The sequence below is a fragment of the Penicillium psychrofluorescens genome, assembly GCF_964197705.1.
Source record: "Penicillium psychrofluorescens genome assembly, chromosome: 6".
Taxonomy (NCBI): Eukaryota; Fungi; Ascomycota; class Eurotiomycetes; order Eurotiales; family Aspergillaceae; genus Penicillium; species Penicillium psychrofluorescens.
Window position 1 is genome coordinate 1,422,654 of NC_133444.1, and position 25,142 is coordinate 1,447,795.

The following is a 25,142-nucleotide window of genomic DNA, read 5'->3' on the forward strand; positions in this document are numbered from 1 at the left end:
ATGGATCTATTGTCGTGAGTACTGGGGCGTTTGTATAGAATACTTGGTTAGTTATCTAGATCGGAGCCCGATAAGCGGCCGCGGTGAACCCGCGGTGGAACCGGAGGTCGCCACTCCCCGCAATCCAGGGCTTATCGCTTGATCTCGTCTCCCCCTCTTTGCCTGTACCACTTGGGAAGGTTCAACCTCTAGGCAAGTCGTCGCGGTAGTCTCTCGCCACACATTAAATAAATACATCATGGGCTGTCGCACCCGGCCCTTGTGAGACCCTCATTCTGTCATTTTGTTTTACCTACCCCCGTGAGAATCTATCAAAATGGCGCCCGGAATCGGCATTCACGAGGATTCCGCGGCCGCGGTCGAGAAGGTCACTTCGCTGGCCCAGCTGACCGAGGACTGGGACGACACCCTCCGCTTCTACGTGAATGGAACCAAGGTCACCGTCGACACGGTCAACCCGGAGGTGACGCTGCTCGAATACCTGCGCGGGATCGGCTTGACGGGGACCAAGCTAGGATGCGCTGAGGGTGGCTGCGGTGCCTGCACGGTGGTATGTACGGCGCGAAAGGAAGAAATCTATATGTGATTGAACTCTGCTCTAACCACCAACCGCATAGGTCGTGTCGCACATAAACCCGACCACGAAAAAGATCTACCACGCTTCCGTCAACGCCTGTCTGGCCCCGCTGGTCAGCGTCGATGGGAAACATGTCATCACCGTTGAAGGGATTGGGAATGTCAAAGACCCCCACCCGATCCAGGAGCGGATCGCGGTTGGCAATGGGAGCCAGTGTGGTTTCTGCACGCCGGGGATTATCATGGTACGCCCTGGCCTGTATTATCCCGGTTGACGAGACGGGAATCGTTCGACTAACTATATATCTTCAAAGAGTCTCTATGCCTTACTACGAAACGACCCGTCGCCCTCGGAGCATGATGTGGAGGAAGCGTTTGATGGAAACTTGTGCCGCTGTACTGGCTACAGACCCATTCTGGACGCCGCGCAGAGTTTTAACAAAAACAATAGCTGCGGCATGGCCTCGTCGAACGGAGGCTCGGGCTGCTGCATGGAGAAGAATGGCGGCGGCGGTTGCTGCAAAGGCTCGTCCGCGGGGAATCAAGACGAGAAGGTCGAAATCAAGTTCCCGCAGCCGGATTTCAAGCCCTACAATCCTGACACGCAGCTCATCTTCCCTGCAGCGCTGAGGAAGCACGAATTCCGCCCACTGGTCCTCGGCAACAAGCGGAAGAAGTGGTATCGGCCCGTGACCTTGGAGCAACTGCTGCAGATTAAGAGCATTCACCCCGAGGCCAAATTGATTGGCGGTAGCTCGGAGACGCAAATCGAGATCAAGTTCAAGGCGATGCGCTATGCTTGCTCTGTCTATCTGGGCGACATCCCTGAGCTGCGGCAGTTCGAGTTCCACGACGACTACTTGGAGGTCGGTGCCAACGTGTCTCTGACAGACTTGGAAAACATCTGTGCGCTAGCTGTCGAACGATATGGATCTGCCGCGGGTCAGCCCTTTGCAGCCATCAAGAAGCAGCTGCACTACTTTGCTGGAAGACAGATTCGAAATGTGGCCTCCCCTGCTGGTAATTTGGCTACTGCTTCTCCGATCTCCGATCTCAACCCGATCCTGGTGTCAACGAACACGACTCTCATTGCCAAGTCAGTCGGAGGGGACAAGCATATCCCCATGACTGAGTTCTTCCTGGGATACCGCAAGACCGCCCTCCCTCCGGATTCCATCATTGCCAGCCTTCGGATCCCGATTGCGCAGAAAGGCGAATATATGCGCGCCTACAAACAGGCCAAGCGCAAGGATGACGATATTGCCATTGTCAACGCCGCGCTGCGTGTCTCTCTCGGAGACCAACGACGTCCTCAGTTGTAATCTGGTCTTTGGCGGCATGGCGGCCCTGACCGTGTCTGCACAAAACGCAGAGGCCTTCTTGGTCGGCCAGAAATTCCCCAGCCCTGCAACACTTGAGGGCGTCATGAATGCACTGGAACAGGACTTCAATCTTCCTTTCGGTGTGCCGGGTGGTATGGCCACGTACCGCAAATCTCTGGCACTAGGCTTCTTCTATCGATTTTACCATGACGTGCTTTCTGGGCTGCAAGTCAAGTCATCCGACCTAGATCCCGATGTCATTGCAGAGATAGAAAGGGCCATCTCTTCGGGCAAGCAAGATAACGAGGCTTCGGTCGCCTACCAGCAGAAAATTCTCGGAAAAGCGTCCCCGCATGTGGCGGCGTTGAAGCAGGCCACCGGCCAGGCCCAGTACACCGACGACATCCCTGTACAACAGAACGAATTATTCGGATGCATGGTTCTCTCGACCAAAGCCCACGCCAAGATCCTCAGCGTCGATGTCTCTGCCGCACTGGATATCCCTGGCGTTGTGGACTACGTCGATCACAACGACCTGCCGAATGCTGCAGCCAATTGGTGGGGTGCACCCGTGTGCGATGAGAAGTTCTTCGCGGTTGACGAGGTCAACACCGCTGGACAGCCTATTGGCGTTATTTTGGGAATTACAGCGAAGCAAGCTGAAGAAGGCATGCGAGCCGTCAAGGTTGAATATGAAGACTTGCCGGTGATCCTCACTATGGAGGAAGCAATCGAAGCGGAGTCCTTCTTCGAGCACTATCGCTACATCGTCGACGGCGATACCGAGGCGGCTTTCAAAGAAGCCGATCACATTTTCACGGGCGTCTCGCGGATGGGTGGCCAAGAGCACTTTTACTTGGAGACACAAGCTTGTGTGGCCATCCCGAAGCCGGAAGACGGTGAGATGGAGGTTTGGAGTGGCACCCAGAATCCCACTGAGACGTATGTTCCGCCAACCAGCACCACTAACAATAAATACTGATTTCGAATTTTAGGCAAACCTATATCGCTAAAGTCACCGGTGCTGCTGCGAACAAGGTTGTCTCGAGAGTCAAGCGACTCGGCGGTGGCTTCGGTGGCAAAGAAACACGATCTGTCCAGTTGGCGGGCATCTGTGCTGCCGCTGCACACAAGACGAGGCGGCCTGTTCGCTGCATGCTCAACCGTGACGAGGATATTTTGACTTCTGGTCAACGTCACCCGTTCCTCGGCAAGTGGAAGGTCGGAGTCACCAAAGAAGGAAAGATTGTAGCGCTGGATGCTGATGTGTATGCCAACGGTGGCCACACGCAAGATCTTTCCGGCGCTGTCGTCGAGCGAAGCTTGTCTCACATTGATGGTGTTTACCACATCCCCAATGTCAACGTTCGCGGCCGGATCTGCAAGACCAATACGGTTTCCAACACTGCCTTCCGTGGCTTTGGTGGTCCGCAAGGTCTGTTCTTTGCCGAATGCTATATTTCCGAGATTGCGGACCATCTGAACATTCCTGCTGAAGAGATTCGCGCAATCAACATGTATCAGCCGGGTGACAAGACACACTTCAACCAGATTCTCAAGGACTGGTATGTGCCCTTGATGTACAAGCAGGTTCTGGAGGAGAGCAACTACATGGAACGTCGAAAGGCTGTGGAGGAGTACAACAAGCAACACAAATGGTCCAAGCGAGGCATGGCCATCGTACCGACCAAGTTCGGTATCTCCTTCACTGCGCTCTTCCTGAACCAGGCCGGTGCTCTTGTCCACATCTATCACGACGGCAGTGTTCTCGTCGCCCACGGCGGTGTCGAAATGGGCCAGGGTCTACACACGAAAATGACCATGATTGCCGCCGAAGCACTTCAAATCCCCCAAGAAGACGTCTACATCTCCGAGACCGCCACTAACACCGTCGCCAACACATCCTCGACCGCCGCATCGGCCAGTTCTGACTTGAACGGCTACGCCATCTTCAACGCCTGCGAACAAATCAACGAGCGCCTCAAGCCCTACCGCGAGAAATTCCCCGGCGCGCCCATGTCCAAACTCGCACACGCAGCCTACTTCGACCGTGTCAACCTCTCCGCGAACGGCTACTACCGCACCCCAGACATCGGATACGTATGGGGCGAGAACTCGGGCCAAATGTTCTTCTACTTCACACAGGGAGTGACCGCCTCGGAAGTGCAAATCGACACGCTGACCGGCGACTGGACGCCGCTGCGCAGCGACATCAAAATGGACGTCGGCCGCACCATCAACCCATCCATCGACTACGGCCAGATCGAAGGCGCCTACGTGCAGGGCCAGGGACTATTCACGACTGAAGAAAGCCTGTGGCACCGCGCCTCGGGCCAGATCTTCACCCGCGGGCCGGGCAACTACAAGATCCCGGGCTTCCGCGATATCCCGCAGATCTTCAACGTCAGTCTGCTCAAGGATGTCGAGTGGGAGAACCTGCGCACCATCCAGCGCTCCCGTGGTATCGGCGAACCGCCCCTGTTCATGGGTAGTGCGGTTTTCTTCGCGATTCGCGATGCGCTCAAGCATGCGCGCAAGGAGTGGGGTGTTACTGACGTTCTGTCGCTTGTGAGTCCTGCTACTCCTGAGCGTATTCGTGTTAGTTGTGCAGACCCGATTGTCGAGCGCGCGAGGGTGCAACCTAAAGAAGGGGAGAAGAGCTTCTTCGTGGCCATTTAGATGGGTGGGGTGGAACGATAGTCACGACTTGCTTATGACCATAGTTGGATTTGTACATTTGTTTTGTTTGTAAAGACCAGATTGAATTTACGTTGTTAAAGACGCTTTTCCTTCGTGAGGGCGCAGAATCTACGCTTCTGCGGCAGCAGTCCGTGAAGTAGTTCATTCGTAGGTTATATAGAGGCCTATTTTGCACCGCTTCCGCTTCTATTGACTCAAATGCGGAAGACATTAACTAACAGGTATTGACTAAATGTACATATAAAGCGTTCTAGAACGAGAGTATCATGACTGTATCCCTAAGAAGGCCACCATATTACCATCTTCCAGGGCGCCAAAAAATTCTGGAACCTGTGTTCAGAGACTCTTCCTGCCCTGGAGGATTTGATTTGCACATCAATTGCCCAGTACTTTATACATAAGCGACACCAGCGGAACCAAGATTTTCCCAAGCAGCCAAACGACATGCCCTAAAATGCCATCCAAGTTGATCGTCTATGAAAATTGGTCAGCTCCACAAATATTCTCATGGCGTTTCCAAAGAGGAAGTGTCTGCTCTTACCAAGACTGAGTGGCCGCCACTCTTCTTCACCCAAGCAAAAGCCCTTTCGATCATCCCCTGCTCGTAGCTGGTGCACGCGGATTCAACTTGCTGCGTAGACGGCAGTTTCCCAGACTTGGCGATATTGTTCAACTCAAGGAGATGCGGCAAAATCTCAGCGCAGTCATGCATAGCCTGGTTACCACCCATGCCCCTTTTATTGCATAGTTAGTCTTTCGTCTAGGCGAATGGTGTAGAGAGATTCTTACCTATTGGGCTGCATTGCATGAATGGCATCGCCGAGAAGCCAAACTCGAGGATGACCCTTTTCCTGATTACCGGGCTGATTCTGTTGTATTTCTCTCCGCCAGGTATTTGAGGGTTTCTTACTAGCTCGCAGAGGCGCTACGTACACTTCTGGCGAGTCAACGTCCTCAGACCCAGTAGATAACATGGTGTGGCTGTGGTTAACAGATGGTCAATATGTATATTTCAGTCTAGTAGCCAATCACGAGGTAGTGCAATAGAGCGGTACTTTTTCGAGAGGATGGTATCACTCACAATTCTGGCGCCCAGTCTTTGATGTAGTCTAGGCAGAACTGGCGGCGATCTTCAATCTCAGAATAGTTCTCGTATTTAGTGACCGAAGCTCGAGGAATGTTCAATCCCCAATAGAAAGATGCCTCAGACTCGTCGTACGCTAGGCTAGAGGCACTATCCGCATCCATACCCTGCTTCGCTGGAAGATATACTTTAACTAGAATTAGTAAAGTGGCCCTCGAACTTCAACATTAGATGATATGATACGTACAAGCATAGAAAAGAGAAGCGCCCTTAGAAAAGACGATAATCGGTCCTTTCCAGAGTTGGGCTGGTAGTTTTTGGAGGCGGTGGTAGCCCAGGCTCCCTTTACCCAGGAAAGACCAATGAGTATTTAGTGGAACAATATTCCTTAGGCCAACGTTCTCGTTGACTTTCGAACCACTGCCATCGGCCCCGACCAAAATATCGCCATCATCTGATGATCCATCGGCAAAGTGCGCCCTTACCCGCTCGCATTCACCTTCTTTGATTACCTCGTAATAGGTGAAGTTCGCACCATATTGAACATGGCCTGCAGCATCAATAGGTCTAACCAAAAGAGATCGAAGAACTTCCCGATTGATTGCAGATGATTTCGAGTAAGTCGGTAGATTAGTAAGGTCTAAAATCTTTTTGAATTGGGAGGTGAAAAGGCTCGGTGCTGTGGAAGATGCGGAAGACGACTGTCCAAACTTGCGCAGAATTGCACGGTGCTGCTCGTCCTCGAGACATGCGCTAAAACCCTTGATAGCCGAATCTCCAAGGCGGATTTGATAGCCTTCCCGCTTTGAGTCTCTCGTATCTCGTTCGTATAAACGAAAATTCACGCCGTTGTTGAGAAGGCCATTTGCCAGCAAAGACCCAGCCAATCCACCCCCGATGATGATGACCTTGAAATCACCCATCTGGGCTCGGGCGCAATTCACGGGACAGGGAGCTTGGTTGTTGACTGACTTTGCAAGTGTGCAATTTGACCTTTGAATTCGTATTTTGAATCGTGTTGAGAGCTGGTGAACGAGCAAGGGGAAAATGATAAATGGTCATCTGTACATCAGTTTTCGACGCCTGTAACCTTGTTTTATTTACCCCTGCCGAACGATCCGTATGAAGATTAACGGGGGTTCCGGTACGAGACCCACATAAGTATCCGACGGGGGCGGGTACCGATTATGCTGGTGCCCGCGGGGAAAAGCGCTCAGCGAATGTGAATTTACCAATCCAGACCTAGGCTTCTGTCAATTCAATTTTTGCTCCGCGGGCTTGACAGTAAATTGACGCATGATGATATTCACTACTGATCGTAATCACCTCGGAGCGGCATAGAAATTTGGGAGAGGTGTCGCGCGAGCACGCGGGGCCTCACGCGGGGCATTCCAATTGTAAGTAGTGCAGAAGGCCAGCATTTCCATAGTATGATTGGTGCAAAGGGGATCGCCGCAGGGCTATGTGTAGACCTAAACGAAATCGAGAAAGTGGCGTTGAGAAAGGCGGGGGACCAGCTCGGCCCCGCAATCTCGCATGCATATTTATATTCGAATCCATTTGCGGAGCCGACGGTGTTTCAATGGACATTGTGAAGTACAATACCAAGCACTTTCCTCCGAACAACGACGGAACAGCGACGCTGAATGTGCTAGTTCAACAAACTACAAGGCTAAGTGGAATATTCGACGAACCTCCAGACAATGGCTACTGTTGAGTGGTTTGGTAAGGCTTTGGATAACCTGTTTAGGTTCAGTCTCCCATATTGTTATGAATGAAACCGCTTATATGGTCTCATCCTTAGGAGCGACCACCTACCGGCTGAAGGCTTGCGGTCTTACTATTTTCCTTGATACTTGGCTGGATAGGCCGAGCTGCCTGGATCAATACTTGTCTATTGAGGATGTCACAGAGGCGGACTACATCTTTATCTCCCATGCCCACTTTGACCAGTAAGGCTACCCTCTATCCAACACACAAAGGATAACAGTTGACCACTCGCAATAGTCTTGCTGGCGCTGACCGACTAGCCAAGAAAACTAATGCCATAATAATTGGGAATGGTGAGGCAATCACTGTTATGCGGCAGGCAGGTGTGCCAGAAGAAAACCTGATGCCTGTGTCCGGGGGCGAGCGTGTGCCGCTTTTCACGCGCAGTACCAGAGATGACGCTCGGAAGGAAGCTTGTCTCCTCGCCGACCATAGTCCACCCACAGCACCAAAAATCCCCCATCCGTCTTTAGCTGTGATGACGGTCGATGTTTGGCCATCTTTGCACGCTTTAATGCCGACCATGGACCATTCAAAGATACCTCAAATCATGAACTCTGGCGAAAAATACCTCGGGAGCGCGAGCCATGCCTGCAGCCTGGACATCACCCGGGGAATGACCCATGGACTGCTGAAGCTGCCTGACCTACCTCAGACGGTGCTTTCCAGCATGGATGCAGATTTACACTCATTCATTGACTGGCTCCAAGAAAAAGGCAAACACCAATATTCGGGATTTGACGGTGGTCAGCTTATGTATCACTTTCAAATTGGGCCTTCACAAACCCTCCTCGTCAACTCACATCTTGGGGGTTATGAAGGGATTTTAAAAACCCTTCCAGTACGGCCAACAGTCGCTATTCTAGGAATGGCGGGAAGGGCAAACCTTAATGGGCGACCATTTGATGGGTCTGCGGCCGAATTTGCTCTGAAAGAAACACGTTGGATAGGGGAGCCAGACAAGGTCATTTGGTGTCTTCATGATCGTTCGCCATTGAATCCCAAGTTCATGGATACTACGTCTGTTGATGCCTTGATTGAGAAGGAAACAAAGACTAAAATCTGGTCACTAGAGCCTGCGAAGACCTATGACTTATTTGGCGCATAGGCTGAATCCGTGGATAAGGATATATCTCCTCTTCTGCAGAGAGTTCAACGCCTGAGTGCTGCGGAGGATGGCAAATCCAGTGATGCTGTTTGCGCCCAAGAGGTATATCCTCAATTCATCGAAGAGAGCCGACTGTTTACATATTTGCGACCAAATAGGCATCTTGAGATCAAGCCAATAAAGTTTGCTTAAATTAATTTCAAAGAGAGATATATCCAATTTTAAACCTGAACGAACGGGATCTCCAACCTGCTCTCATATTCTCCTCCGAAGTGCAAAATCTGCCGCCCCTTGTTTCCTGTAATAAAGCCGCCTCTCAGAGGTTCAAATTCAGCTAATACCATGGGGTGTCCAGAAACCTTCAGAACTAACTGCTCGCCAGGTTCGAACTGAATAGCAGCTGGCCACAGGCCGATTTCCAATTTGACAATGCTCCCCGGCGAGATCAAGTCACATTTGGTGTGATCATGCGCCGGCCAATGAGGCTTGCTTAACTTAGGGTCAAAAGCTCTATGGCTAGCTCTCAGGATGCCAGTGGGTCCAAGGTATTTGAGTGTATTGACTGTTTGGACTTCCGCTTCCGAGTGCACACCAAGCTCTTCCAAGGGGATGTTGACGTTGCGAAGGATATTACCAGTCTGGTCAGCCTTTCGGATTTGAACAAACACATCGAAGTCGTTGTGGTCCGGACAACTCAGCCAGAGAATGGCTTTGGACGCCCCAATAAGTCTGGCTCTTGTTTCGAATGTGTGGCGGAATAAGACTTCCTCGGAGTCATCATCAGTTTGCTGACCAACGATATCTCCCTGATACGATGTGGTTTCATGTGTAGTCATCGCTTGGTCCTTGGTCAGGAGATTATCTGCCGATAGATAGAGTGGTTGATATTGTGCCTCCTGGACGGGCCACTGGGAATAGGGCAGGTTTATCAGCGGAGGCTAGTGGAGTGGCGGGTCAGCTAGATCCTGATTAAAGTTGATAGAAAGTGACTCGCCTGATTAAATCGCAGAACGGAGATACGGGCACGTGGTGTTTCCTCCCAGCCGTTAGGAATGCTTTTCATGTAGAAGTCGAGGAATTTCTTGGTGTCTGCAATGGTATCTTTTTGGTAAAGATCGTGCCACTCCTGAGTGGGATGGATTCGCAGCCTGCAGAGAGGCTCGAGATGTCAGTGACTTCTTGTAATCTTGGCTGGGGACTTGGTCGGAGAATTCAGCAATACCATTTCTTTTCATGGGGAATGTCCTCAAAGGATCGAATTGATCCAACAGTATGCAGTGCACTTGACATGCTTGCTAGCACATAAGCAGGGGCTTTGATCAGGTGAGATTTTCCTCTCTTGTCTTCCCAGTATTCGTTCATCAAGGGATAACGATCAATCATGGCAATAACATCTTCTTGGTTGTTGTCCCCTGCGCGATCGCTTGTTAGAAAAGTGAGTAATCAGAATAGTAAAGCTTAATTACCAAAGAGACTCCTCATCAAGAACGACCAGAATGGCTTATTCGGTACTCCTCCTCGACACAGAGACTCTCTGTACACGTCACTCAGCCCTCGAGCGGCAGTATACAACTCAAGTGTGGGGGGTTTTCGCCGGCTATAAACCATTGAGATGAGCCAAGCCATGAATTTCCCATCAGCGCGACACGTCCATTTGTCCATGGAAGGGATGCGATGAACTCGATTGCATCGTAGCCGTCTTCGCCTTCCGATGTTCCATGCCATCTAGGAATTGTGAGAAACAATTCTCCAATCCAACAGAGGCAATTACCTACTGGTGATCGCCATCAGAGCCCAATATCCCTCTTGCATTTACATTCGCAATTGCATATCCATGAGGCACCCATTCTGCGGGGTCTGGGGCTTCAAAACTTTCAAAACCAGAGAGCCACTCTTTTGGGATTCCCACCCGGCCCTTGGTCAGGTCAAGCGACAGGGTTCCTTGGACGTCAAACTTATGAGCTTGAATAGTGAGAACTCCAGCTAGAAGACTTTACCGGTGCCTGACTTTCCATATGGTGACCATTCAAGTATAACTGGCACATTCTCTTCGCCAACCGGGCGGAACACATCAGCGAGCAGGTTAGATCCATCTCGCAGTGGGACTCTTATATCGCTTTCCCAGATAGTGGGTGTCTCGAAAGCACGACAATGTTCGTATCTTCGAAAACCTGGCTCCAAGACCGTGGTCTTGGGGTCTCCACCCGTCGATGGAGAGTTCGCTGCTGGGTCATCGCTGCTAGCAATTTTTCGTTGCAGAATCTCAATCGAGCCGAATTTAGAGGACATCTTGAATGAGAAGACTATTTGATTTCCAGGAGGCTGTCGCTCGCAAGTTCTCTTTTCTTTTCTTCCTCTTTCTTTTAGCTGGATGGATTGTGATAACACGTGGGTGGTGGAGTCTTACAGTACGCACAAGGTACTATTTATACCCAACTTAAAGCATATTCTATTCACCCCCTCAAAAGAAAGCTGTATGATGGTCAGTGGGGTTCCGATGCGGTTCCGATACGGCCCACGCAAGTCTCCGACGGTGGTGGAGAAGTGGTGGAGAAGTACTGATGAATGTCCTCTAAGCTGCAAATCGACAATTTCACTGCTAGCTGTCGATTCAACATGGTTCAATGGTATAAAGCCTCTAATGTTGAGGCGTCTTACGAGATTATTGAATGAATTTGGAGGGATGATTGCCGCACCTACTGGAGTATGGGCCAGACTGGGTTTCCAGCCACAAACTCGAGCTACCTCTTTGTCAATTATCGAATAAGCATATCTCCTAGGCGACCGTGATGGACTCGGAACCTCTTTGCTTCGTCGTCTTCATCTAATTAATGCATTTGCAAGTTATATCTCGTACTTCTTATATTTGTTCCTCTTAAGTCCACACACGGAACCCGGAGATATGGAATATCCGCATCTTCCCCTTATTTTACCCCAATCTTGCGACAGTGGACGCACGTGCTGTCATCGACCCTGTAATAGCATCTTCAGGTTCTCGGATCAATGGGCACCGTTTTCTTTTATTGAAATGGAGTCTTCCCCAGGAAAACATGAATGTGAAATTTGCTCGGCAGCATTCCAGCGCCGTGAACACCTTGAACGACACCGCTTACGCCACTCCAAGGCAAAGTCTTTCAAGTGTCATGTTTGTGAAAAAAGTTTTTCAAGGAGGTATGATGGATAAGAACCATACCTTTTTCACCTTTTTCTTCATTCCAAACAACATGGCTGATTTCATCATTACACGAGTATCAGAGACACTTTATCAAGACACTTGGCAACCCATGGAGAAGTACCCTCAAAGCTCCACAAAGCTTCCCACAGGGCAGCACAGGCATGTATAAATTGCGTCAAGTCTAAACAACGCTGCACTGAATCCTTGCCGTGTGATCGTTGTAGTCGGAGGAGCTTGCATTGCCAATTCCCAGGAAGCCATGGGAGCTTACCGGCTCGAGCTGCAGGACCCGCCCCGGTCCCAGTCGGTGGTAACATCTACACAAATCGCGGCGAAAATGCCCTGAGTGTATCGGAGCGGTCCCATGCATCCGGAATATCTCTTGTGGATGCCTCTCATCCAACATTGACTCCAATTGCCGATGGATGCAATCCTTTGGATTCATTCTGCGGACCTCTGGGGTTCCCATGTGAGAACGAGACTACAGATCTGGAAAGTGGATCTTGTTCAATGTTCGAACCGCTTCTCCTGTGGCCACTAGATGACGCTGAGATGAGCCGCTACGGCTCAATACCTTCATTCTTAGAGACATCTTTGGAAGGCCTCGACTCAACTCTGAGCATGTCAAATAACTTTCAGGCGCGAACTCCGACCGACAATTACGCTCTATCACCAATCAGTCCTGTCGCCGAAGACAGCGCTTCAAGGCATGGACGGATATTAGCCGGGCTCCCGGAAACTAGAGAAAGTTCCCCGGGCACTCAGCCCCCATTTTTGGCAAATCAATGCCATCTAAATGAGTTCAGTGACGGAACTGAGCTCACAGAAATTGAACGAGATATACTTATCTCAGAGGATTATGGTCATGTTCCAAACATTTCTGCTTCACTGTATCAAAATCTCCAGGGACTTTATGCGCATTTGTTTCAGGGTTCTTTAGACACCCCGAGGCCACGAATTCCTAGGCTGGAGGTTCTCAATGCATTTGTTCAAGCATACTTTGAGCATTTTCACAAAGGATTCCCGCTTGTGCACCAAGGTACATTTCAACCCCGCAAAGAGTCATTGGTCTTAGTTCTTGCTATTGCTGCGCTAGGAAGCCAATACTCTCGTTTTCCAAGACGGGAAGTCTTCAGAACAGCACTATTAAAGATAATTCGGCACGCATTTCAGTTTGTGGTAAATTCTCCCGTGAGCTTTCTGTATCTGTGTGTTCAACCGGTTAATGTGCAAATCAGCTTGCATCAGCTCCCTCGTTCAAACCCGATTTACAGCTTGCGCAAGCGATGCTACTCTTCAATTTTGCTATTATCTTTGATGGAAAGCGTGAAGGTATCATATACGTCCAATATACCCGGAACTTGCTGGTCACTCTCTGTCGTCCTTTACTTGTCCCCAGTCCTCTTTTCAAGCGGAGCAGCTTGATCTACAATTCCAGTGCAATTATGGAGGACTGGGATCATTGGGTCGAGGTTGAATCCTGGGCAAGGGTCGTATACTTTACTTGGTGTCAGTTTCAGGCTCTCTTATGCCCACAATCTCTTTCATTTGGGCTTCGAAAACGAAGAAGTGGAAACTAACTTGTTACTTCAGTGTGGGAATGTCTTCAACTAGTGATCTTTGACCTTCCGCCTCTCATCTCAGTGGCTGACCTGCATCTCGGTATGCCCTGCAGTGAGACGCTCTGGCAATGCACAACGCCCACCGATTGGCAATCCAAGTCGGGAGCACTAGGGGGTAATTATAGATGCCCTTCATATCATCCTTCATATCACAATGATTGTTGACGTACCGCTATTAGGTGCGCGGAGGAATCCTAGTATTGTCGAGATGCTGCGAGACAATTTTATCGATTCGGATAATCTAGAATTGTGTGGACGACCTGCACTACTGATAGTGCTTATGGCAACGTATGCACAAGAAAGATTGGTTTCGCAGCAGCTGGTTCTTCGCCCTCGTCAGTCGAACTCCGACACCTTACAAGACTCCTATTCGCAGATATCGGCGTGCAGTTCCACTTGGTCTTATGAAGCGTGTGGGAAGGCCATTGAATCTATCCTTGACTCCTATCGACACATGCATGATATCAGCAATCAAAGCTTCACGATTCTTGGCTCCGCCACTAAGCTCTCCCATGTGCTTAGTATAATACGTTTTCTGCCTTATCGATTGATGCATATTGCCAGTGGATGGATGGTTCAAAATAACGAAGCTGAGGTCGCAGCGCAGAAAGTTGCGGAAATCTTCGAAACAAGCCCGGAAACGACGCATCGAACTTTTACCCATGCCGCTCGAGTATTCCGCCACATACGGGTTCAGCACCAATTTGATCCATTTGACCCCTTCATATTCCTCATGGCAGTTTTGTTTATCTGGTTTTATGACAGATTCGTGGTTGCTCGCCGATTCCAGGGAGCTGGTTGGACTACGTCCTCGCGGACTCTACGAGTTGACCAAGAATTCAACGTCACTGATAGAGAAAAGCTAATCGAAGAGATGCACCAGGCCCATAACCAAATCCATGTCAGTGGTATTGGCACCTTGAACGGGAATGACAGTGTTCCTCGGATCCTTCGGGAATCTGTGAGGATCTTGAATCACGACAAAGCTTGGTCACAACAGTCTGCTGCTATGGCGCAAGCGCTTCAGCAAATTCTCTCGGGCCAGAACCCTTCATTTTCCCGGTCAGACGAGTGATCACCTCGGTTGTATTGATTCATTTGGAAGCGATTTATATAATGTGACGAATATAGGCTGTATGATCGGCCACTTATCACCCAATTTACTGTCGAAGAAAGTGGTCAAAATTATAAGATCTACGATGTCTGATATTCAGAGTATAACCTAGTTATCTCTTTTATAATGCATGCAAAATCCATAATAAGCTAAATAAGCACATGATAGCAAAATGTCAAAATCAAAAGCAGTTTAGTGCTGTTCAACACCATGCCGGCATCCGGACAAATACCATTAGTTTTTCTATTTCTATCAATTCCGAGGTGGGACTTTCGTTGGTGACCATACTACCATTTCCATTTCTTGGTATCCTGGTTCCATCCCTCCTTGAGCCATGCACGCGAGTTCGGTATGGCGAGCCCGAAATGCGCTATCCATTTAACGTCAGGAACCGTGCCTTTGGGTGGGCCCGTGGCCACATGACGATGGCGAAATCCGATGAAGTAACTATAGATCATCTATTAGTACTTACTCGCACGTCTTAAAGTCAAGACTGTGTGCTTGTATATACAGGGTTTTTGACTCCTTGTGCCAGACCAGGCTTGTAAGCGCGGTCGTGTCAGGAAAATACCCAATTTCTTGCATCGCGCTAGTGTGAATGTTAGTTATTATTAATTACAAGAGTTATATAGAGGTAGCGAATTACTAGAAACTCTTCAAGAAGGATATACGGATTTCTTCTCTTTCGGTATCATCCAGAGCCCAGAACGCATCTGGTCCATGCCTGCTACCGAGGCGTAGCCCTGGCAGCATCTCCCATACCAGCCAGACCACGAAGCCGCCCGGGACTGGCCCCGACTTATCCTGTATAGTGGTTTTGTGTCCTAAGAGTTTCGGAGTAATGCTTGACTTCCGAGTAAGTTCTTCATAAGCGATTAACTCTTGGGGGATGATTTTCGTGGCCTGAGTAGCTCTCGTATCTGGATCCTCTATCTCAGTCCCACGATAAGGGACTTGGAGGTAGATTCGCATGAAGGCATGCTTTTTGTGATCTTCAGGATCATGACAGAGAAGTTTGGTGATGGCGACGGATAAGCGGTGACCATGGCGATACTCGTCTTCGGTAAGCTGGAAATCATCCTCATTTAGTTTCTTCACGATCTGCCATTGCGAAGGACCCGGCTGATCGAAGCTGATAACAGTGCCAGGGTCGATGCCTTTCCGAAACCAGGTAGGCATGCTAGACGCGAGCGGGTAAGCGTTGGTGATGAGCTTGGTAGTTTTGGGGAAAGTAGGGGGATGCAAGGGAGAGTGGAAGCTCGGGAGCATAGGAACGTCGAAGACTAGCCAAAGGTAGACACATGCAGAGGTTGGATAGTTGAGGCTGACGTCACCTAACTCAGTCTTCAGATCGTCCGAATCATTTTTAGCCTCAACATAATCCTTGTCATAAGGATACAGCCGCTAGAACTGTTCCACCATATGTGTAGAGCAGGAGCCACGGAAAACCTTGATCGTATATCAATTGACTCTCCCAAGCTCCTGAATAAGTTCAATTTAAAACAGCTCGAACTCCTCTAGCAACACGTGTACTTCATCCTTAATCTCACTAACTTCCGCTTTGCCTAAATGCAAGATAGTATCTGCTTCCTAGATCCCGACTTTTCCGATAGCATTTCTGTCTGAGATCGAGAGCGTGGCGATGAACCGAATTTAGCGTTCCCGAGGGACATTTTTGGGTAGATTAAGTCAAAGAGGAGATCAGGATAGTAGAATTAGTTCTAGAATCTTTTTTATATCGAGATCTTCCCTCTCACCTCGTCCGTAGATACCTCCGGGCTTTCTGTACCTGTGGCATCAACCACTTCTCAACACGCCAATCACCACTCCCGTACAAACCTTTACTAACCCCAATTGGGCCCATCTGTCGAATCTAGACGGTGTAATGATTGGTCACTTCTGGGGATAATCTGGCTATCTCTCTTATTGTACCAAATGTATGCTAAGCGAAATCAGCGTACACCACCAAGAATGTCAAAATCAAAAGCAGTTTAGCGCGACAAAGAAGGCCAAGACCTGCATGATTATCAGGTATTTTTGAATGCTCTTCTAAACGCATGAAACGAATAACCCTCCCTAACTAACCACTCTTCACCTTTGACCCTCCTCTCGCCTCTCCCGCTGCAGCCTTCTTCTCAACCCAAACCCCAACTCCAAGCACCAAAAGCGTAACCCCAGATATATAAGCCTGCGGCATGCCCTGCCCAAACTCGGGGTCCATCGCCAAAGAGCCGGGATAGAAAAACGCGCTCAGCTGCGTAATCCAATAAAGACTACCCACCCAGGCGGCCGTGTTCAGGTGTAGATTCCTGATCTCGGGCGTAGAAGCCGGCCGGAAGAGATAGTATAGTGTTGTTAGGCCGAGGACCATCCCCATTGACATCGTCTGTCCGTTGTGGAATTTCGCGTGTGGGGGCCATCGCGCGTTGTATATGTGGGTTTCGTTCCAGTCGGCTATGTAGCAGCCCAGGGAGGTTGTTAGCGCGGCCAGGGTGATCAGGGCTTTGCCGAGGGGGGCCATTTTTCGTTTGGGTTGAATTTGATTGAAGGAATTTGAAGAAATGAGAGAGAAATTGGAGTATGGTATGTACTAGCTGTCCGGGGTTGGCCAACTTGGAGAAAGGAAGGGGGAGTGGATGAAGAGAGAGAATGAATGGATAAGGGATTGGCGGATAGGAGCGGAATGCGGCGACCCCGCAATAAATAATAACCTTTCTCGGACAAAGAATAACTACTCGATGGTGCTTAGAAACTAAACAATGGTTTGGTAGCTTAGATTGAAACCAGTAGATTATCAAAAACAACATAATACGCCTAGACTAATCAGCAACCCCAGCAAAAGACAAATGACCCGTCCGCTCCAGTAAATGCTGAGACATAATGCAGACATCACCGCTAGAAACCCAACGCTTCGCGTCATATTCCACGCTTCGCATCATATTCCACATAAGTACTCCCCCTCATAGCCGGCGCAGAGTCAACCTTTAAAGCCGTGTTATACGCCCTGTGCCCCGCAAACCCATACTTCTCATCATCAATCGACACCGGCCCGCCCCGAGTAGGCACGGCGAGCCCCATAGCCACTCTATCGAACGAATCATGCTGATTCTTGGAAGCAGCCGTCAGCGGCACCTCCATGAAGCCATTGGTGGGACCGGGAGCCCTAGGAACCGGATCAATCGCATGGCCGCCACCCTCGCCGCGGTTCCTGTCGCGACCCCAGAAGAGGATCATCGCGCGGGTGGCGCCGATGAGGGCAACGAGTACCCAGATGGCGAACACGGCAGTAGCGATGATGGCTTCTTGGCGGACGCCCTCTTCTAGCTTGTTGACCACGCCGACGACGACTTGGCTAATTTTGTTGGATGTGTCGGAGCCTGCGTCGGCAAGGAAACTGTCTGATGGATTGGAGGAAGAGTTTGAGATGCTGGCTGCGGCACCCGCGGAGAAAACGGTGGAGGGTAGGAGAGGGAAGTCGACGTGTGCGTTATCCGAGACCCAAGTTAGGCCCTTTTCGATGCCGGCGATTTTCAGACCGATCAGACACTCGAAGACCTCTGTGATTGGGTCGTACAGGATTGTGTTTTGGAAGGTCTCGTTCAGCACACCCATGGTCTTGTCGACGAAGGTATTGAGCGTGTCGTTCACTGCGTGGGTACTCTTGTTGACCCAGCCGAAGACGTTGTCGTTGATGTCGTTGTTCATGTTTGTGATCGCCTGGTTGGCCCCATTTGCCCACGACACGGACGCGTTCTCCAGGGAGCCAACTACTTTGTCTGCATAAGCGGTCACCTCGCTGCTCAGTTCGGGCACTGTCTTCTGCACGGCGCGCAGGAGAAGCCACTGGCAAAGACACCCGAGGAGGCCTGCGATACCGAGTGCAAGTACGAACAGGGCTGGCATCGTAGTAGCGTAGGCAATGGCCCAGCGCACGAGGATCTGGCGACGACTGTTGCTGAACCGGCTTGCGGCTTTAATTCCCGCTGCCGCTGTGTACGGACGGGAGACAATATAAACCACATCCATAGGGTCGTGTGCCTCCTTGCGGACGAGTTGGGATCGTTCCTTCATTGATCGCCAACGCCGGATCTCCTTCCAGGCCATGGGGACGCAGGCCAGCACGGCCGCGAGAAGCATGACTATAATAAAGATTTTGCGGGCCATGACGGCGATATCCTCGACTCCGTTGAAGAACTTGTTGATCCCATCGTTGTCGCCGCAGAATGTCAATTGTTGCTTTTGCGGGACTGGAAGCACAGAGCGGTCAAAGGAATAGGTTCCCAGAGACTGATTGATCAGGCCGTTGATTTCCTGGAACGGCACGCGGATAAGACCCTGCACATAGCTGTCCACCTCGCTGAATGTGGGGATGGAGCTGTTCAGAGTGTTGAGTTTCGCATCGATCGATTGAGGAAGATGGATGTTCTCGAGCGCATCCACAGAGGTGTTGAGGTTCAGTGAAGGAAGGTGGGCACCGAGATCGCTGGCGGCTGTGTTCACCAGATTTGCAAAGTCCTCAAGGCCGGTTTCGAAGGTACTGACTGTGGCGTCAATATCGTGGCCAATGGTCGACAGCGTGGAGTTCAAAAAGTCCAACGCATCTTCTATCAACGCGATTCCAGCAGACACAGTGCCCCGCACGGCCATGGTAATGAGGCAGAGGTAAGTCTGGTACATGATTTTGATGATAAAGACAATTATTTCTTCAATGCCAGTGATGGTAAGCAGGAGCATAGACTTGAGACCATTCACGGCTTTATCAAATCCAGTCGCCGTCAGATCGTTGACACCCTGGGAGAGGTAGTGCGGCATCGAAGCCATGGCGCTGCCCATGGATTCCACAGAGGTACATGAGGACAGAGCTTCGCGTTTAGCCGTGGCCATGTCGTTTTGGAGACTGCCGATGGCTATCAAGACTCTTACAAGTACCAGCAAGAGAAGAATCGTCCAGCGATTGATCCATACCTGCGACAACCGAGCTCGCAGGCCCAAGTAAGGTGTGAGGTCGTCTGGGTGCAATGTGGTGATCCGCTCTCCGTTGGGATCGTGCGCTCCGTATGGTGGCAGAAGGGGGAAGATCGATCGCCGGGATCGCGAGAATATCATTTTGAAGTTTTTTTTATCGAGCGCACCAGGCGCCGAGTGTGGTAGATGTTGAAAAAGGTGTCGTTGGGAGCAGATTTGGGCAAACGCTCAGCAGCAGAAATCGAATCCACGAGTAGAGGAGCAAAAAGTCGTCAAGGAGAGAGATGGAGCAGGGAGAGAAATGATATGTCCCTGGAAATCAGTGTGGTCTATTGAGAGCGCATAGTGTATATATTAATAGCAGTGAATGAAAGGGACTCAATGAGGGCGTGCCGGGGGAACAATAGGATCTAGAAAAATGAGAGCGCTCGACGGAGCGATGAAAGGGACAATAAAAGAAAGCAAAAACATGGCGGCAGGTGCCTCGTAGTTTCTTTTATTAGGCACCAGCGCGCCAGTCGTAGAGCAGATCGCACCGATCGCGTTATAAAGAAGCTGGTTTGGCCGGGTCGCAACCCCGTGTCGATGAAACGGCCACCTCAGGGTGGATCAGGCGGTCCATGTCGAAACAAAGAGGCTGCTTAAAATAAAGTCATCAGGGTAAAGATGTTTGGTGCGAGACACTGTTTCATCTTGCATCCCGGCGCGTAAGTGGCTCTGGTTGTAGTGGGAAAGCGCTGGGCGGGCAACAGGAGTGACCGCGGGCGCTTAGCGGGCATCGTTGCTGGCCAATGATTTGGAGTCGATAGACGAAACTCGGACAGCGCGCGCTGAGCCCGATGATAACTCTTTGGTCTCAGCTGATTAGGCAGCAAGGGAGTCTTTGTCCGGAATCCTATTTCTGGGGCGCTCTTTGTTCCATTTCCAGGTGGTAGACTGACCGCGGGTACCGCGGGCAGATGTCCGCGGGCAGATGTAGGGCTACAGAGGGACTTAGCAACGCACTCGATAATGTATCGATGCAGGAGAAATCCACCAACATCATGGGAATTTTATTGGTGTTATTATTCACTCTATCTTTTTTTTTAAAAGGCAAAAAGCTACACTTTATCGTCGCTGGCGATGATTAGAGACATCCACGTGACCCGTTTCAGCACGTGAGCATCTGCACCCTAACTTGACAACATCACTCGATCGCAGTAATCATCAGAATCAATCAAACTGAATGGGAGCGTGTTTTTCTCTTGTCCATACTAATATATCACAAATTTTTGTTCGACATCTTCTAATTCTGTTCCATTCTACTGGTCCAGATTCGGAAATTTAGTGGTCAACAGTAGATATACTTCGAATATATATTGCCTATCTGGCGAGATACGTTGGATCCTATGACTGCCATCAATAACTATTGATCAAACCTGGCTAACCCAATTTCTTGGGAAATATAGTATTCTGAATTTCTAATTGTACAGCTACCTTGTGTGGCTTTTGCTCGAGGATCAGTTGGTTGAGGGTTGCTATAAGCCAAATTTCTTGCATACAAGCCTTTACTTTCAGCTAGAGAACAAGAAGTTTTACTAGAGTTTCAAAAACACTTTCCCGGACTGAAGATGTCCTGTCATAGGTATCTAAGCAGATAGAATGGCTTGGATAATTCACCTCTGCCCATCTCATAGCTTTAGAGTGGATGTTCCCTATTAGTTAACGATATAAAAACAACATGCTTATATCTAGGGCCTTCTCAGACCTATCTGGCTTTTGACCACATGGGAAAGTCATAAAGGCAGTAGTGTGTCTAGACGAGATCCCATTTCGGCGAAGCGTGTGATTGCTAGCGATTGTAGTTGTTGTGAATGATAAAGCATAGCGGACCTTGTCTGCCTGTGGTCCGCTAAGCGAGACCATTTCGGTGACTGACGGGTTGTTTGTTTAGGTGGCGCACCTTGATATCTTGCATCCGTTAACCTCTTTCACTGTCAAGACTCTCCCTCCGCCACAACATTCCGTTCACGTCTCTATTACCACACGTTAGTACATATTTCTGAGAAACAACCCAACCCTGCTCGACGGCGAAAGAGGACTCTGTGAGTATCTCCTAGCAAGAAAGATCCTCCTCCAGTTCAAGCAGACAGACCAGGCTGACATCCGCTTGACGCATTGCAAGGTCATCACCGGTCGCAGCAAGCAACACTCTGGCCCTGGCCGACGGTGAAGAAGACTTTGTAAGTCAGTATCCTCCAGTAAGAATGATCATATCCTCCTAACACGTTGCAAGGTCAGCAACTCTCGCAGCCATGGGTACCAAAGGGAGCTCCGTTTCCCAGAAGCCGCCCGATAACCAGCACCTTCTACCTGAGGCAGAAGGATACAGTCTGGTTCTTGATGCCGAGAAGAACCTCGTGGAGACTCGTGGCGACAAGGCCGAAGAGAGCCAGTCTGCCGACCGTGTCTTACGCCTGGAAATCCATGGCATGGGCAGCGCTCCAGTGCTGCATCTGAAGATTGCAGAGCATAAGCCTGCCAAGGACAAAAACGTGTACGAAAATGGCATGGACGGGGCAGCTGGAATAGTCTTCTTCCTCTTCCAGCTCCCCGAAACCTACCCTGGAGGCAGGACAGGCCTGCTTCGCATTGTTCGGGACCTGTGTGACGAGACTCCTACTCTTGGGGTCACAAAGATTGTTCCAGGACGAACGGAAGTCAAGAGGTTTTTCAAGAGACACCGAAAGCACCCCCAAACGTGGGAAGATACTATCTTCGTGAACGGCATCAAAGTCGATTGGAAACGAAAACGTCCGAGTTCCAAAAGACTCTACATGCGTGTCGTGTTCCCAGGAGCTCAGGAGGGAACTAACTTGATTGTGCTTGACGAGAGCTCAGAACAGCTAAAATCCGTCACTTCTGGCGATCTAGTGAGCCCTGACCTTTTCCAGTGCATGTGCACCATATGTGTTGGAAGCTAACGCACAGACGATAGTCCAAATTCATTGATGCATTCATCCTTCCCCTTCGCATCTATCTTCGAAGATGTGTTCTCAGGAAACGGTATCATGAGGAACTGAGCCGTCTCCAGAACCGAACCCCTGCGACTCAGGAAGGGACCTCACAAGATGGCGAGGATGCAGAGTTGAAGAGCATTGGGTCTGCTGACCATGCCTCTGATTTGGAAGTGACGATGTCAGCGCCGAGACATGGTAACTGCGCTGCCTCCGCTACTTCCTATCATACTGCCCACAGCGTTCTTTCTCCCTCAACAACCTCTCCCACCTCTTCTGCTTTCCACACTCCTGTTATGCATTCGCAGACCCCTTCCATCCTCGATATCTCTGAAGATCCTGAGTCAAGCAGCATGCTTGAGAAGCCTACCTCAACCGAAAACACTCACACCTCTCTTTCTCAGGGCAAGAGTCCCAAAGGTAAACAAGATCCACGAAAGACCCAACCTGCTGAAACAACCTTGGCTAACAACCATACCGACCACGACATCCACACCCACACATCTCCTTTTCAGGGCAAGAGTCCCGAAGGTAAACAAGACCCACAACAGGTTCAACTTGCTGAAGCACCCTTGGCTAACAACCATTCCAGGTACCGACCACGGCGCCTCCATTATGGAAGCCACATCTTACACTCCTGAAACCATCCACAAGAGTCACAATATCCATCCTCCTGCAGGCGAAAGCCTCGGAGACCAGATTGGTCCACATCCGTCTGGAGATATCTACAACAATAACCCTTATCCACCTCCATTTAAGCGCCTTGAAGAACAGGCTGCTTCACGTACTTCTGGAGAGAAACAACAGCACGATCGTACCAGCATACCAGGTAAGTACAACATCTTCCCATGCAACACGTGTACCACGGAGCGATCGCTAACTCGAGAACAAGATCTTGTCGAAGAAGGGAGCAACATCCAAGCAGAGCAGACTGAGACGAGCACAAACCTGAAGCCGTCCAAACAGTTCACAGACTCTCACAAGGCATCGCAGGCTGAACCGACTACACAACCAGCTGACAGCAACCTCGAGCTCGAACAGAGCAATACCAACGATGAGGAAAGCAAGTCGGACGGCGAAGTTTCAATCAATACTGCGATACAAGCCGGCAAAGAGCCCAGCACGATGCCTGAAACAAAGCCCCTTTCGAAGAAGGCGAAGATAAAGAGAATGAAGAAAGCGCGAAAGAGGAGATTTCGAGGCAAGAAGCATCATGCTTCAACCACCTCGCAAGACACTGCTTCCCAGTCTGATACAGAGACAGACTCAGACAGTGAAGACGGCGAGGCACGGGCTTCCCAAGTCCAGTTTGAGACCAGCCATCTAGCCTCAACGTTTGAAGCATCTCCTGAGCCATCAAATGCCATCAAGGAAAGCCAAGGCAGGCAGCGCCCTTCGAACATTCTTATCCAACAAGGACAAGATCTGGTCCGTGAGGACCCCGAGACGACGACGACACCCACACTGACGGCGTCACCAGAAGACGTGCCATCGTCAACCACCACAGTGCTGGCCACTCACGGTGATGACGCCCTGACATGCAGTTCATCCAGGGGCATGGGACTTAGCCCAGACAAACCCAACCCAGCAAGCGGCGACCTGATAATCCAAACGCCGCCGGGGTTTGTCTGGGAGCTGACGAAAGTCAGCTTCCCATGCGCCAAAATGGACTGCCGTCGGGCGTGCAACCCGTGGGATGGCCAGTCGGTGATTTGCCCGAAGTGTGGGCCGTACTCCCTGATCCGCTACTGCGGAAGGGATCACCTCCGAGAGGACGTGTCGCAGCACTGGAACCACTGCGACAAATACTCGTTCCAGCATCCCTGCGTGCCGGGGTCTGTTCCACCGGAAGTTTTGAGCGGACCACCTCAGCTTCCATGCCGCCACCGGTGGGACAGCCCTGAGCGACATCGCCAAGCGATGTTGTTTAGCACGGCACGCAGGGACGACGGCGACTACGTCCTCTTTGCGGAGTGGCCTCTCGCCACCGCCGCCGGAGGTGATCCTGGGGAGTTCGGGCGCCGTTGTTCGCATCGGGTGTTCCTCGCGGTTCGGTGGGACGATCCCGTGGCGAGGGATCGGTTCCGCCGAGTGTTGGCGATCTGCCTTTTCTCGGCTCTCGAGGTGCAACCCCTCGTTGGCTTCATGTTCCGTCTTGTGCGCGACTGCCTCCGCCTTCGGGGCCTCTGGTCTGTGGAGGTTGACCACATGCTGCGATCCCAGATTCGTCTGGAGCATGGCGTCAACCTCCAGCCGCCCATCAAGGGACAGTACCATGCCTATGAGGCGGAGTGGGTTGGTCTCGACACTCGTTCCCGTCAAGACCCAACCTACGTGAGCGACGTCCCGCTCTTGGGCAACTTGGGGGGTGGGTTCCGGCGCCTGTGTGACCTGATGGAGTCCAAATTTTGGATTCTGCGGGCGAGCCGGACCACCCATCCTTTTGTCCAGAGCGTGGATGCTCGGACGCGTGGGGAGGGTTTCGCGGGGGTCCGGGGGGAGGAGCGACGGACCTTCCGACGGGGCGAGGGTTGGGATGGTGCCGGGACAGGACCTCTGGAGCTCGAGGGGGAGCCCTAGTGGGCCGAGAAAATGGCCGGAGGAGTCCTGGGGAGGGCGAACGGGGGGCCCCATCCGGGGGGGCATATCTGCGATAAGTCTGGAGTTGGGGGGAGGTGGGGACGGGAGGGGGTTGTTCTTTTGTTTTTCT

At 50.7% G+C, this 25,142-nt stretch overlaps 7 protein-coding genes across 7 annotated transcripts; 3 read left to right on the top strand and 4 right to left on the bottom strand.

Moving 5' to 3' along the window:
* Positions 1–316: 316 nt before the first annotated feature.
* PFLUO_LOCUS9051 (uncharacterized protein) lies at positions 317–1,898 on the top strand (the record flags this gene model as incomplete). Its single annotated transcript, XM_073786838.1, has 3 exons — positions 317–550; positions 618–821; positions 891–1,898. 3 exons carry the CDS (start codon positions 317–319, stop codon positions 1,896–1,898), a joined length of 1,446 nt encoding a protein of 481 aa, XP_073643054.1.
* A 16-nt stretch (positions 1,899–1,914) lies between these two features.
* PFLUO_LOCUS9052 (uncharacterized protein) lies at positions 1,915–4,577 on the top strand (the record flags this gene model as incomplete). Its single annotated transcript, XM_073786839.1, has 2 exons — positions 1,915–2,840; positions 2,894–4,577. The coding sequence occupies 2 exons, from the start codon at positions 1,915–1,917 to the stop codon at positions 4,575–4,577; spliced, it is 2,610 nt and encodes an 869-aa protein (XP_073643055.1).
* A 396-nt stretch (positions 4,578–4,973) lies between these two features.
* PFLUO_LOCUS9053 (uncharacterized protein) lies at positions 4,974–6,605 on the bottom strand (the record flags this gene model as incomplete). The annotated part of the gene is made up of 5 exons (XM_073786840.1): positions 4,974–5,072; positions 5,140–5,332; positions 5,388–5,579; positions 5,680–5,875; positions 5,930–6,605. 5 exons carry the CDS (start codon positions 6,603–6,605, stop codon positions 4,974–4,976), a joined length of 1,356 nt encoding a protein of 451 aa, XP_073643056.1.
* A 2,176-nt stretch (positions 6,606–8,781) lies between these two features.
* Positions 8,782–9,396, bottom strand: PFLUO_LOCUS9054 (uncharacterized protein; the record flags this gene model as incomplete). Its single annotated transcript, XM_073786841.1, has 1 exon — positions 8,782–9,396. One exon carries the CDS (start codon positions 9,394–9,396, stop codon positions 8,782–8,784), a length of 615 nt encoding a protein of 204 aa, XP_073643057.1.
* A 5,720-nt stretch (positions 9,397–15,116) lies between these two features.
* On the bottom strand, positions 15,117–16,992 carry PFLUO_LOCUS9055 (uncharacterized protein; the record flags this gene model as incomplete). The annotated part of the gene is made up of 2 exons (XM_073786842.1): positions 15,117–15,875; positions 16,567–16,992. The coding sequence occupies 2 exons, from the start codon at positions 16,990–16,992 to the stop codon at positions 15,117–15,119; spliced, it is 1,185 nt and encodes a 394-aa protein (XP_073643058.1).
* Positions 16,993–17,387: 395 nt separating this feature from the next.
* On the bottom strand, positions 17,388–19,577 carry PFLUO_LOCUS9056 (plasma membrane fusion protein prm1; the record flags this gene model as incomplete). The annotated part of the gene is made up of 1 exon (XM_073786844.1): positions 17,388–19,577. The coding sequence occupies one exon, from the start codon at positions 19,575–19,577 to the stop codon at positions 17,388–17,390; it is 2,190 nt and encodes a 729-aa protein (XP_073643059.1).
* Positions 19,578–21,730: 2,153 nt separating this feature from the next.
* Positions 21,731–25,012, top strand: PFLUO_LOCUS9057 (uncharacterized protein; the record flags this gene model as incomplete). Its single annotated transcript, XM_073786845.1, has 3 exons — positions 21,731–22,348; positions 22,414–22,963; positions 23,025–25,012. The coding sequence occupies 3 exons, from the start codon at positions 21,731–21,733 to the stop codon at positions 25,010–25,012; spliced, it is 3,156 nt and encodes a 1,051-aa protein (XP_073643060.1).
* Positions 25,013–25,142: the final 130 nt, after the last annotated feature.